At 46.9% G+C, this 14,163-nt stretch overlaps 1 protein-coding gene across 2 annotated transcripts in view; it reads right to left on the bottom strand.

The window, feature by feature from the left end:
- Positions 1–7,300: 7,300 nt before the first annotated feature.
- The window catches only part of RASGEF1C (RasGEF domain family member 1C), an 81,080-nt gene continuing 74,217 nt past the window's right edge, over positions 7,301–14,163 (bottom strand). For both annotated transcript variants that reach the window (XM_047777862.1, XM_047777863.1), the window contains 2 exons: positions 8,529–8,601; positions 7,301–8,014 (listed from right to left, as the gene is read on the bottom strand). In XM_047777862.1, coding sequence (XP_047633818.1) covers positions 7,990–8,014; positions 8,529–8,601 — 98 coding nt within the window. In that variant the 3' untranslated portion in view covers positions 7,301–7,989. The remainder of the gene's footprint in view (positions 8,015–8,528; positions 8,602–14,163) is intronic.

Here is a 14,163-nt window from a genome sequence, read left to right as displayed (position 1 = left end):
TATTCAGAGAAGTAGGAAAAAAAAAAAAAAAACAACCAAATGGAAATTTTAGAACAAAAAGTGTAATATCTGAATTAAAAATTCACTGGATGGGATATATAGCAAAATGAAGACAAGAGAGGAAATAGTTGACCTGTTTGATGGTAGAGTGCTGGAAAATATCCAACTTGAAATATTCAGAGAGAAGTTCCTGTTGTGGCTCAGCAGTTAATGAACCCGACTAGTACCCATGAAGATACGGGTTTGATCCCTGGCCTCACTCAGTGGGTTAAAGATCTGGCATTGCTGTGGGCTGTGGCGTAGGTCACAGACACGGCTCTGGTCCAGCATTGCTGTGGCTGTGGCTGTGGCTGGTTCTAACCCTAGCCTGGGAATCTCCATATCCCGTGGGTGCAGCCCTTAAAAAAAAAAAAGGGAAAAAAAAAAAAAGGAAAGAAAGAAGATAGAAATATACAGAGAAACAAAATGTTAAAAAAAAAAAGAAGAAATGTTGAATACCTAGGTAAATATACTAAACTATTTTTCTTCTTTTAAATTCTTTAAAAACAAAAACATAAGTGATTGTTGAAGTTCCTGTAATGGCTCAGTGGAAACAAATCCCACTAGTAACCATGAGGTTGCGGGTCTGATCCCTGGCCTCGCTCAGTGGGTTAAAGATCCAACCTTGCTGTGAGCTGTGGTTTATGTTGCAGACGCAGCTCGGATCTGGTGTTGCTGTGGACGTGGTATAAGCTGGCAGCTGTAGCACCAATTCAACCCCTAGCCTGGGAACCTCAGTATGGCGCTGGTGCAGCCCTTAAAAAGCAAAACAAAATATCTATAAGTGATTGTTAAAAGAGAAAATTATAACATTGTTTGATAGGTTTTGCAATGTACTTAGATATAATACATATGATAACATTTATGTAAAGAAGCAAGGGTAAAGGGATGTATATAGTGGTCAGGCAAATAATTCAAATTTCAAGGAAACACTAAACACACTGACACATGGTGTGTCCTCTTCGCCACCAGTGCCATTGCTGTGGCCTGAAGGCCTTATTTGTGCCTCTCAGTTAAACCTAAAGGGTTGTTTGTTTGCTTTTTAGGGCCACACCCACGGCATATGGAGGTCCTCAGGCTAGGGGTTGAATAGGAGCTGTAGCCACTGGCCTACACCACAGCCACAGCAAAGCAGGATCTGAGCTGCACCTTCAACCTACACCACAGCTCACAGCAATGCTGGATCCTTAACCAACTGAGTGAGGCCAGGGATGGAACCCGCATCCTCATGGATACTAGTTGGATTCGTTTCCATTGCACCACAATGGGAATTCCTGGATTATATCCTGTGATTACTGACCCTCATCATCTTTCATAATTTGTTTCCTTATTTTGATGCACATATAGCAAGTATCATGCCGCAGGAACATATCCTGATGATATTAAGTGTTGGCAAGAATTGGTCGGGGGTGGGGGTGGGGGTTTTCCCTGAATCCCGTTGGTGGGACTATAGACTGGTAAATATTCTGGAAAGCAATATCGCAATATTCTGTGAAATGAAGACTGTATAGATCCTGTCTAGTAATTCCATGTGCAGAGAAGTCTCCCACAGCTAGAAGCTGGAAGTCCTTGCTCTTCAGATTCTCAGATATATGCTCTGTGTGTTAAAAGTTAATTTTGAATTGGTAATACATTGCATATTTCAAAAGCAGGAAGTCTTTCTCTATCCACCCACGCCGTATCTCCCAAAAGTTAACTACTAGTAAGTTTTTGTATATTTTAAAATGTTTCAAAATTTTAAAGAGAGTTTGAATAAGCACATGTAAATATATACTGTTTCTCATCCTTTTTTACCCAAATGCTAACATGCTATTCATGCTATTTTATACCTGTGTCATACAGTGGGTACCTTTCATATCAGTACAAAAAGAGCATCCTCATTGCAGCTGCAGGGTTCTATGGTAGGGCTGTGCAGTGATTGGTATAACCAGTTTCCTATTTATTGACACTTGGGTTGGTTCCAATCTTTTGCTGTCAAATGACACTGCAATGAATAGCTGTATGCAGGCTTATTCATTTGGAGATGTACAAGCATGTTGGTAAGATCAATTTCACGAGAGGGAATTGCTATGTCACAGCCTACATATATTTGCAATTCTGATGAAAATTGCCAAATCCACTTCCATAGGAGTGTATCAATTTACACTCTAAAGAGCAATGTAGGAGTGTCTGTTTCCCCAGCTTTGCCCACACAATTTTGCAATTATTATTCTGTCAGTCTAAGAGGTGAATACAGCATGCCAATGTGGTCCTCTTTTGAGTGAGGTTGAACATTTCTATCACCCATGAGCATCTTTTCATAAGTTTGAGTCTTTTGCATTTTTCATTCAACAGGTGGGGGCTCTCCAGGTTCTGGGCTGGACTAGGGAGCAAAATCCACCTGCTGTCACAGGAACAGGAGTAAAGTAATCATTAGCTACTTCTCTATGGTGCAAATACCATGCTAATCTCAATTTTTTCCCCCTTAGTATAAGTTGCAAAAGTAGAATTATTAGGTTAAAAGGTATCAAAGAAATCTTTCTAAAACTGGACATGTTGCCTCCTGTATTAGTGTGGTTTCCCCAGAGAAACCAATAGGAGAGGTAGATAGCTAGATAGATAGATAGATAGACAGACAGACAAACAGACAGAGACATGATAGATTATAAGGAACTGGCTCATGTAATTGTGGAGACTGAGTTGTCCCAGGACCTGCTGTGTGCAAGCTGGAGAGTGAGGAGAGTCAAAGGTATAAGTTCCAGTTCAAATGCAGGAGGAGAATGATGTCCCAGCTCAAAAATAGGCAGAGAGCACATTTCCCTTTACTCCACCTTTTGTTCTATTCAGGCCTCTTGCTGATTGGATGGCGTGCACTCAGGCACTCACTGGGATTTACTGAGGCCACTAATTCAAATGTCAATTTTGTTGCTGAACAGTCTTTGTCCCCTGTGCCAAATACAAACACAGACAGAGTTTTGGGCAAAGGAGAAAAAAAAATCTCTTTATTGCTTTGCTAGGCAAAGAAGACCACAGCAGGCTAATGCCTTAAAGACTGTGCCCCCCTTGGGAGAGACTAGAAGGTGGGCTTACAGCTTTGCAGGGGAAAATAAGGCCACAGATAAGGATCAGGGGAGAGGCAAGCTTGCCTTCTACTTCAAAGCTGGTGTTTAGTGGCCCCAGGACTGGTTCTGGTAGTCCTCCTTCTTTCTGGAATAAAGAATGCTTCATCAAGTAGCTAACATCGTTCATTTGTTGGGGGTTTTAAGTTCTGTGGAAGAATTCAAAGATGTCGTTTTGTATATTCCTTGAGGCGGAACCGGGACCCTGCCCCATTGTTATCCTATGTTTCTTAACTTCTCCTCCCTGGTCTTTGCATCCACTCCCTTCTCTGATTAGCAACTGTGGGAACCTGCCCTTTGGAACTCAGGGAAGGTCATGGAGACTGAATGTCATCTAGTTCCTAAAAACAAGAAATGGGGGACACAGGAAGGCTTTTGTGCCCAGGAGCCTCACAGAGTCCTGCTCAGTTTCAGGAGGGCACCGAAGAGATTTTAGGTGTGGTATATGGTAATTTTATGTGTTTTTCTGCTAAACTCTTCTCTCTGCTGAACTCCCAGCTTCCCTACTTGGTGAAGGTCTGTTTGTCAGCAGTGGGGTTCTAGCTTATGCCTCAGGTCTATCCATTCCCAGCTAATCTTCCCTCCTGCCTGGAGGCCCAGGGTTTGATACCGAAGGCAGTCAGTCTCTCTGCTCAGCCTGCAGGTGAGTGCTGGATTGTGCTGAGAAGTGTCTTGTGTGTGTATGTTTTAAGTTCTCCCTGTTAGATTGATCTCCTGGCCCAGGAATCCAGGGCTCCCCTCTGAGTCCAGGGAGTGAAAATGGAGCTGTTTTCACTGAAGCTGTGTGTAGTGGGATGTTAGCCTTACAGCATAGATGCCAGGGACAAAGGGTAGCATGATGAGGAGAGAGGCCTGCTGTCTTCTGCTGCCAGGAAGGAGGCATGGCTGTGCCCAGCAGGGCCCATGGAAGAGTGTGTACAATAAGGGAGCTGGGGGCAGTGGGAGGCTTTGTCTTGAGCATGAATGAGGTAGTTGAGGGCACATCTGGAACACATGGGGTACCGGGGGGCTCAGCGACCCTGCAAGAAGAAAGGGGCAGGAGCAGAGGAAAGATGGGTGTCACTGTGTGCTCGTGGGAAGACCCAGAGGCTGGTCAGAGCTCCTCTTGGCTCCTCGACACCATCAGTAGCAGTGTCCTGGTAGACAATGGGCCCTGGTCGGCTCAGACCCTGTCCCTGTGAGTTGGGTATCCCTGGGCAATGGCTTTGCCTTTCTGTTTTGTCACTTGCCAAGGGTAATGGTACCTACCTCATGGGATTTCGTGGTAGGCTTGGTGCCCATGAAGGAAGCATTTGAATTTGGTGGTGAAATGGAGCATCTAGGGACACCCTGACTGAGCCTTTCTATTGAGTTAGCTGGCTTTCTGCCCCCTTGACTCATGGATGAAGTGTATCAGCAGTTGAGAGTTAGAGACTGGGAAGGGCATTGCTTTGTGGGGTGCTGTGGGTGGGCTGTCTCCACCTGGGGAACCCCATATGAATCCTGCAGCATGGGGGACACAGTGGCCTGAGGTCTGACAAAGGACAAGGGGCCAAGCTCATGACTATCTGTCTCTGAGCTGCTGAGGAAAGAGTCTAATGGCGTCCCCTGGGATAGCTCTGGGCATACCTTTGGGGAATCACCTTGGGCTCGTCTGGGGTCTGGGCCTACATCGCTCTCAGATGGGATAGATACACCTCCACAGAGGCTGGATTCCTGGGATAAGTCATTAGCTGAAATGGAGACACCCACCCCATGGAACTAGTGAAAGCAAGAGGGCCCTGTGGGCACACAAGGCTTTCTGTGTCCCCCATTTCTTGTTTTTAGGGAATAAGCTTTAGTCACCACGACCTTCCCTGAGTTGCAAAGGGCAGGTTCAAACAGTTGCTAATCAGGGAAGGGAGGGGATGCAGAGACCAGGGAGGAGCAGTCAAGAAACAGTGGTGCAGCCTCGGGGCAGGGGCCTGGTTTCTCCTCCAGGGATACACTTAACAATATCTTTGAGCCCTTCTTTAGAACTAAAGCCCTCAACAAATGGAAGACGTTCACTTGAATTCTTTTTTTTTTTTTTGCTTTTTAGGGCCACACCCACAGCCTATGGAGTTTCCCAGGCTAGGGATTGAATCAGAGCTACAGCTGCCAGCCTATGCCACAGCTACAGCAACTTGCAATCCAAGCCACGTCTGCGACCTAAACCACAGCTCACGACAACGCCAGATCCTTAACCCACTGAGTGAGGCCAGAGATCAAACCCTCAACCTCACGGTTCCTAGTCAGATTCATTTCCGCTCCACCACAACCGGAACTCCTTGAATTATTCTTCATTCCAGAAAGAAGGAGGACCACCAGAACCAGTCCTGGGGCCACTAAACACCAGCTTTGAGAAACAATGCAGGCTTGCCTCTACCTGACCCTTATCTACAGCCTTATTTTCCACTCCCCAAACTATAAAACCACCTCCTAATTTTTCCCAAAGGGGACACAGTCTTAAAGGCATTAGCTGCTGTGACCCCTTTTGCCTGGCAAAGCAATAAAGTTATCCTTTTCCCCTTTACTCAAAACCCTGTCTTCCTATTTCTATTCAGCACCAGTGGGCACAGGCTGAGTTTTGGCAACACTGGGTTGGGGGGAAGGCCTGTGGGGGGGCGGGGGCTTCAGGGGACCCATGGATCATTCACGTGAGATGAATTGATTCTGATCCCCAGCCAGGCCCAGGGGTCTCTGAGGCAAACTCCAGTCAGGGACAACTTCCTGTCCCCCCAGTCCCCTTGCTCCCTCCCTGAAGGGCTCAGAGAAAGAGAAAAAGTGCTAGACAACAATGGAGAGACCAGAGCCATGACTCTTCCCTGGCCTCTGGGCACAGAGGGGCTGCCAGCCTCCCCAGAGCACTGGGGCCAGGTGCCTGCTGTGTGGCTGAGCTGGGTAGCTTCAAACCCTGTGCTGTGTGGCAGGGGGAGTATAACCTGGTACCAACCTGGGCCTCAGGGACACCACTCTTGGGCACCTCTTGTGCTGCTGACACCTGCCCCACAGGCATAGGCTCTACCTGCTGCCTCCCCTGTAGGCCACCTGACCTGGCTGTAGGGACTGAAGCCAGGACAGCAGGAGGACGAAGGGGCATCTGCAGGGAAGGGCACGAATCGTGGAAGTGGCTAAGGAACCGTCTTTGTGGCCACGAGCAGGGCACCATCGCTCACCCAGAGAGAGAGAGATGGACACCAAGATCCCCACCTGGGAACTACTGGGAGAAGGGCCTCCTTCTGTCCTGGCCACCCAGGGGCTGCTCAGAGGAGTAGAAAGCAGGGCCCTTCAGATGAGCATAAAACGCTAACACGCTCAGCCTGGGCACCCTTGACTCTGTGTTCTCTGTGGGGTTGGCCCTGGGCTGCTTCATTCCCTGGACCCTCTCCCAGCTGGGGGTGAGCCTGGGCCTCAGGTCACCATCCTCGCCTTTTGCCCATTCTGCACTGGGCACCGAGGGGCTGGCAGGCTGGAGGAAGCAGATGTGGAGGAGGGGGCTGCCTGTCAGGAATCTCTCCCCAGGAGGGGGACTCTACTCCCGAGGCTGCAGCTCTGACTGGATCAACAAGCTGAGGACCAGCATAACAGGCGGTGGGAACAGTGGTTGCAAGGTCACAGAACTAGGAAACAGGAAGCAGCCTCAGGCCTGGGGGTAGGCCTCTACCAGCAGTGACCCGCTTGACCTACCTCAGTTCCAACTGCAGGTCCTTCTCTAACATCCTTTTTTCCCGCCCCCACAGCCTGGAGGAAGCTGCAGCAAGGGGCGTGGCCAGGGGTGCACATCATGCTCTCAGACTTGTGGACAGGGTGACCTTGTCACATGCCAGGTAAGGGCTCAGCGGCTCCAAGGCTCATCTGCTTTCTGGCCCAAAAACTTAACTCAGTGTGGGAAGGGCTGGGTGAGGCCCCGTGGTAGGAGCCTCAGGGTGGGTGGAGGGTCCTCCCTGGCTCGGACACTCCCCCTGTCCCCCGCCCCAACAAGAGAGGTGCCTGGCCTCGCGCAAGGCTGCACCCTGCTCCTTTTAGCATGGCACGGTGCCTGTGGATCAGAAATGGCCGCCATGTCTCCCTTCTGACCTATGGTCACAGTCTGCCTGGACCTGAGCTGGGAAACTGCCCTGCATCCTGGCAGAAGCCCACAGGTGAGAGACACGAAGTGGATGTGGATCCGCAAGGTGTACCAATGTGTTTATACCAACTCCAACATTTACAATGAACTGTACCCATGGTCAAGTCCATGACTCAAACTTGTCCTGCTGACTGTCCATGACTCAAACTTGTCATAGCTGTCACCAGGAAGCTGTCCCCTGATACCAACGTGATCCAGAAAGGGGGTTCACAGGGCTGTAGAAACCAGCCCATCGCAAGGGGTAGGGTTGGATCCATCAGTAGAATCTCAGGTTCCGGTGGGCTCTGGCCCTTCTCATGTCACTGTGATTCTTGCTGGAGATGTGGAGGCTCCCAGGTCACCTAGTGACAGACCAGATGTTCACCTCTATGGCCTGAGTCACTCAGCAAGAATGAGACTGCAGCCACCCAGCCCCTGGGTCATTGCCGAGGACAGACAGACTGACCAGCAGTGTGACCACCACAGTCCTGAGGATGGGGTCTCCGAGGCAAGTGCCACCCACACGTCCAGAGGCCCTGGGTCCTGCCGGGGTTGAGGTTCCACAAAAGGTGGAGAAAGGTGTTCTGTGCCGCGTGGTCACTGCAGCAGGTGCCAGGCCACAGGGTCATGGTTTGCAAAGCAGCGAGGCACCCAGTGCCTCTGCTTGCCACTGGGCTGCTGGGGCAGGGCTGCAGAAGGCTTCTGCTGGCTTCCTCTCCTCCTCCTCCTCCAGCTCAGAGCCTCTCACGTCTTCCCCAGAATAGAGGACCTGCAGATTTAAACACACGCACAGTGGTGGGAGCCTGCTCGCTGGCCCACGGTAATACTCCCCCCACTAGCACCCCCACCGCAGAGGGGCATGTGCAATCCTCTTGGCTCAATCCTTAGAGCCCAAGGCTGCCCACTGTCGCCATCCTCCGGTTGGCATGCCGTGTTAACAGGCCAAACACGCTGGAGATGTTGCATGTCTCACTTTCTGGCATAAGAGTATGGACTGGGGTTCCAGGGACTGGGCAGGCACACATCTCGACTGCCCACAGGGCAGCCTCCAGCCATGGGAGTCATGATTCCATGACTGTGCTTGAGTCCCCCCCCCCCCCCCCCCCCGCCCCTGCAACCCTCACCTCTAAGACCCTGGTCTGACCTGCCTCTTCCCCGTGGGGGTCTCCCAGGAGGCTCACAACCGGGTATGGATGAAGCCCCTTGGCTCTGTCCCAGCCCCAAGCACCCCCGTCTGCTCCCCCTACCTTGCCCCCTACCCCTGTACTGGCACCTAGACTCACCTTAGAGATTTCCACCTCTCTTTTTCTGTTTGGTTCTCTGGGCTCTCACTTTCATAAGAAGCCAAATAAAGACCTAGTCAGAAAAAGAAGTGAAATTCTGCAATTGAGATCCAAAACAATAACCTCTTCTACACCCAGAGTTTCACCTGCCTTTTGTTTTTAAGTTAAATTGTTGTTGGGAGGTAACTGTAGAGTCACATGCAATTGTAAGAAATAAATCCAGGGAGATCCGTACACCTTCTACCCAGTTTCCCCAATGGTAACCACTTGCCAAACTACAGAACAGGGTCATCACCAGGATACGGGTGCCAAGTCAAGGTACAGAACATTCCATCACCATCACCACGAGGATCCCTCGTGTAGCCACACCCACTTCCCTCCTATCCCCACCATTTCCTTAAGCCCTGGACACCACTGTGTCCATGTGTCTATAGTCTGTCATTTCAAGAATGTGATATAAATGGAACAGTATGTAACCCTTTGGGACTGGCTTTTTTCCCTCTGTAATTCTCAGGAGATTCATCCATGCTATAGTGTGTATTGGTGTGGTTTGTTCCTTTTTGTTGCTTCCTTTTTACTGCTGAATAGTGCTCCATACCATACTTTATTTTACCTTGTACCCACTGAAGGACATCTGGGTTGTTTTCAATATTTGGCTATAATAAATTAAGCTTTGGTTATCTTTGGTGTATGGGTTTTTGTGTAAACATGTGAACATTCATTTCTTTGGAAACAAATGCTCAAGAGTGCATTTGCTGAGTCATACGGTAGTTGCATATTTAGTTTCATAAGATACTTTGTGTGTTTCGTTCTACAACCTGGAGATTTTCTCTTGTTTTTTTCTTCAGTTTTTATAGTTTCACATTTTACATTCAAGCCTGTGATCCTTTTTTTTTTTTTTTGTCTTTTTACCTTTTCTAAGGCCGATCCTGCGGCATATGGAGGTTCCCAGGCTAGGGGTCGAATTGGAGCTGTAGCCGTTGGCCTACACCAGAGCCACAGCAATGCGGGATCCGAGCCGCGTCTGCAACCTACACCACAGCTCATGGCAATCCCAGATCCTTAACCCACTGAGCAAGGCCAGGGATTGAACCCGCAACCTCATGGTTCCTAGTCGGATTCATTAACCACTGCACCACAACGGGAACTCCTATGATCCATTTTGAGTTAAGTTTTATTTATTTATTTATTTATTTATTTATTTTTGTCTTTTTGCTATTTCTTTGGGCCGCTCCCGTGGCATATGGAGGTTCCCAGGCTAGGGGTTGAATTGGAGCTGTAGCCACTGGCCTACGCCAGAGCCACAGCAACTCAGGATCCGAGCAGCGTCTGCAACCTACACCACAGCTCACAGCAACGCCGGATCATTAACCCACTGAGCAAGGGCAGGGACCGAACCCGCAACCTCACGGTTCCTAGTCGGATTCGTTAACCACTGCGCCACGACGGGAACTCCTTGAGTTAAGTTTTATATGAAGTGTGAGACTTAGGTTGAAGTTCATTTTTGGCCTTATAGATGTCCAATGTGCCTGCACTGTTTGTTGCAAAGACTCTTTCCTCCACTGAATTGTTTTGGCACCTTTGTCGATCTCTTGCTGGGTTCACTATTCTGTTACATTGATCTATGTGTCTGTCCTGCCAACACCACACCATCTTGATTACTATACCTATATAATATTGGCTTAATATTGGGTAGAGTGATTCTTCCCACTTTGCTCTTCTTTTTCAAAACTGTTTCAGCTATTCTAGCTCATTTATATTTCCATGTAAACTTTAGAACAATCTTGCATATATCTATAAAAAATCTTGCTGGAATTTTGATAGGAATTGCATCACACCTATCCTAAAATTTGAGGAGGAGAACTGGTATCTTTGCAATTGGAGTCTTCCAATTTATGAATGTCATGTCTCTCCATTTATTTAGATCTTCTTTGATTTCTTTCATCAGCATCACTAGTTTTTGGAATATGAACCTATTCATGTTGTATTAGATTTATACCTGAGTATTTCTTTTTTTGGTTGATTGTAAATGTTTTTTTTTTTTTAATTTTGGTGAACACATATTCATTGTGAGTACATGGAAATAAAATGATTTTTGCTATTTTATTTTGTATTCTTCGACATTGGCTGAACTCATTTAGTTCTAGGAGTTTTCAATAGATCCCTTGGGATATTTTACACCTTCTGTATATAGGGGGAGTGTTGATTCATTTCTGATATGTATGTCTTTTACTTTTTCTTGCCCTATAGCATTGACTAGATTTTCCACCAATGCTGAATAAGAGTGGTGAGAGTAGACATCCTTGAGTTGTTATCAATCTTGATGGGAAAGCATTCCATCTTTCACCACTAAATATGATGTTAGCTGAAGGGTTTTTGTACATGCAATTTATCAAGTGATAAATTCCCTTCTATTCTTATTTTTCTGAGGGTTTTTACATGCATGGGTATTGAAATTTCTCCATTGATTGACACAGTTTGGTGATTTTGGTCTTTTAGTCTTTTTTACTTCCGTGAGTCTTTTTTTTTTTTTTTTGGTCTTTTTGCCATTTTTAGGGCCGCTTCTGCAGCATATGGAGGTTCCCAGGCTAGGGGTCTAATCGGAGCTGTAGCTGCCAGCCTACACCACAGCCACAGCAATGCCAGATCCGAGCTGCGTCTGCAACCTACACCACAGCTCACGGCAACGCTGGATCCTTAACCCACTGAGCAAGGCCAGGGATTGAACCCACAACCTCATGGTTCCTAGTCGGGTTTGTTAACCACTGAGCCACGACAGGAACTCCCTGTTTTATTTTTCTTATCTTCCTGTGGGTTACCTGAACAGTTTTTAGAATTCCATTTTGATTTATCTACAGTTAATTCCTGTAAAATATTTTCATGGGATATGGAATTCTGGGTTGACAGTTGTTTTCTTTCAGCACTTGAAAAATGTGCCATTGACTCTGGCTATGGTTCCTGATAAGGAATCTGATGTCATTTGAATTATTTTTCTCCTATAGGTAAAGTGTCATTTCTTTCTCAGTGCTTTCAAAATTTGTTTCTTTTTCTTTAGTTTCCACGAGTTTGACTATGATGTGTCTTGGGATGGGTTTCTTTGGGTTTATCATGGTTGGGAATCATTCTGCCTCTTGAATCTGTAAGTTTATGTCTTTTCCACATCTGGGAACTTTCCAGCCATTACTTTTTCAAGTGCTTTTCAACCATATTCACTTTTTCCTCTCCTTCTCAGACCCTGATGACATTAGATCTTTTGTTACAGTCCCACTGGTCCCTGAGGCTCTGGTTCAGTCTGTTTTCTCTCTGTTGTTCATATTGTATAATTTCTACTGTTCTATCTTCCAGCTTACAAATTCTTTCTTCTGTTCTCTCCATTCTGCTGTTGAACCCATCTGTACAGTTTTTTATTTCAGTTATCGCATTTTTCAGTTCTAAAATTTCCATTTGGCTCTTCCTTATAGCTTCTGTTTCTTTACTGATATTTTCTATATTTCTCTTGTTTCAGAGAGCCTGAGGCTGACTATATTGCCAGCACACCCTGTCAGGGGAGGTCAGCTGGAGCTGAGGGTAGGGCCAGGCTTCTATCAGAAGCTTTTAGCATCTTAGGTCCCTTCTCTTGATTTTCTTAGGTTTTTGTGGGGGGGCGGGGTGGAAGGAGGGACAGGAAGAGAGAGGGTCAAAATGGAAGGTGCTCCTTTCTACAGGCATTCTAGAAGGGCTGGGATTTTATTTGTATATTCATAGCAGAGTGGCTGACTGGCGCATAGCAGACTCTCTAGAAATACTATTGATTGAAGGAGTGAATGAAATGCACCCACACCTCTCCCCTTCCTGCCCCTAGACTCTCCCCACCCCTCTCCTAATGTGCCCTTGATACATTTTATTGCCAAAGTTCCTTTGACTAATAACAATAATCATTATCGGAGTTCCCATTGTGGCTCAGTGGTAATGAACCCAACTAGTATCCATAAGGACACAGGTTCAATCACTGGCCTTGCTCAGTGGGTTAAGGATCCAGCGTTGTCATGAGCTGTGGTGTAGGTCACAGACACAGCTCAGATCTGGCATTGCTGTGGCTGTGGTGTAGGCAGGTAGCTACAGCTCCAATTTAACCCTTAAGTCTGGAAACTTCCAGAAACTGCAGGTATGGCCCTAAAAAATAATAGTAATCATTATAATAACTAGTGAACTAGGTTGAATAATGGCCCCAGAGATATTCAGGTCAAATCCCCTGAATGTAGCCAAAAGAGACTTCAGAGATGTGATTTAGTTAAGGTTCTGGAGATGAGAGATTGTCCTAGATTATCCAGATGGGCCCTAAATACAAGTGTCCTTATAAGAGGGAGAGAGGGAGACTACAGAAGGCAGTATGACAGTGGAAGCAGAGGTTAGAGTAGCACACTTTGAAGATGGAAGAAGGGTCCACAAGCCAAGGAATTCAGGCATCTACTAGGGGTCATAAAAGGCCAGGAAGTGGATTCTCCCCTCAGAATCCCCAGAAATAACCAGTTCTGCTGACACCTCGATTTTAGCCTAGTGGAACTGACTTTGGACTTGCTAACTTCTCTGGTCATAAGAGGATACATTTACGTTGTTCTGAGTCACTAAATGTGTGGTGATTTGTCACAGCACCAATAAGAAACTAATACAACTACTATTGATTAAGTGTAGTCCTGTGAGCTTTGCTTGTGTCAAGTCAAGTAATTCTCACCATGGCCTTGGGAAGTAGTTTCTCTCATTACCCTGCTTTATAGATGCAGTGGGTGAGGCTTAGAGAGGGTGAGAAACCTGCCCATGGTAACCCAGCTGGCTGGGGTAGGAGCAGCCAGGCTGGTTTATCCATCAGGCTGCTGAGCTTCTTGTGGGTGTAGGGTTGGGAGACCCCTCAAAAGTTACTGGCTCCAAAATATAAAAAAAAATAATAATAAAATGGCAACACTGAAAGTATTAATGATTCACAGATAAAATCATTAAAAAGTCTTTTCCTCTAATTTTTAAATTTTTGGCAGAAAATGTTTTCCTGAGCATGGGTGTGGGTCCCTGTATAAAAATGCCTGCTGTGATGAGGAACCAGGCATTCTGTGTGCTGAGCAGGGGCCTCCTAAGATGGTGCCAGGACATCCAGGTTCTAGAGAGCAGCCAACTATGGGACCACATGGCCCCCATAGGGCCGATCAGCTCAAGCCCAGATGACTGCTTGCTTCTCCAGCACTTTCTCGTCTAGGAAGGGGCAGCTCCAGCAGTATGCTCACTTAGCAAACTCACAAGCACATCTGTTGTATCTGATAAATGATCAGCTGGAAATCTGGCTTATTGGAGGGAACAGACATTAACGGCACTCTGGAGAAATGATGTGTCATCTCATGCTGGTGTGTATTACACACACACACATATGCACACAGGTACTCCATGTGCGCACACAGGTACTCCATGTGCACACACACATACTCTGCACACACATGAAAACATGCACATACACGAAAACATGCACACACACACCCGCTGCAAAAAGACCACGGTCAGCCTAGTGCTCTGTCATCCCCACATGAGCCCTGGGAGGGCAATTCTAATCATCATACCCACTTTCCTGATGAAAATATTAGACACGGTTCAGATGTACGATGCCCAACAGCAT

The sequence above is a fragment of the Phacochoerus africanus genome, chromosome 4, assembly GCF_016906955.1.
Source record: "Phacochoerus africanus isolate WHEZ1 chromosome 4, ROS_Pafr_v1, whole genome shotgun sequence".
NCBI classification, from domain to species: Eukaryota; Metazoa; Chordata; class Mammalia; order Artiodactyla; family Suidae; genus Phacochoerus; species Phacochoerus africanus.
Note: the sequence above shows the minus strand (reverse complement) of the source record. Positions and strands in the feature narration are given on the sequence as shown.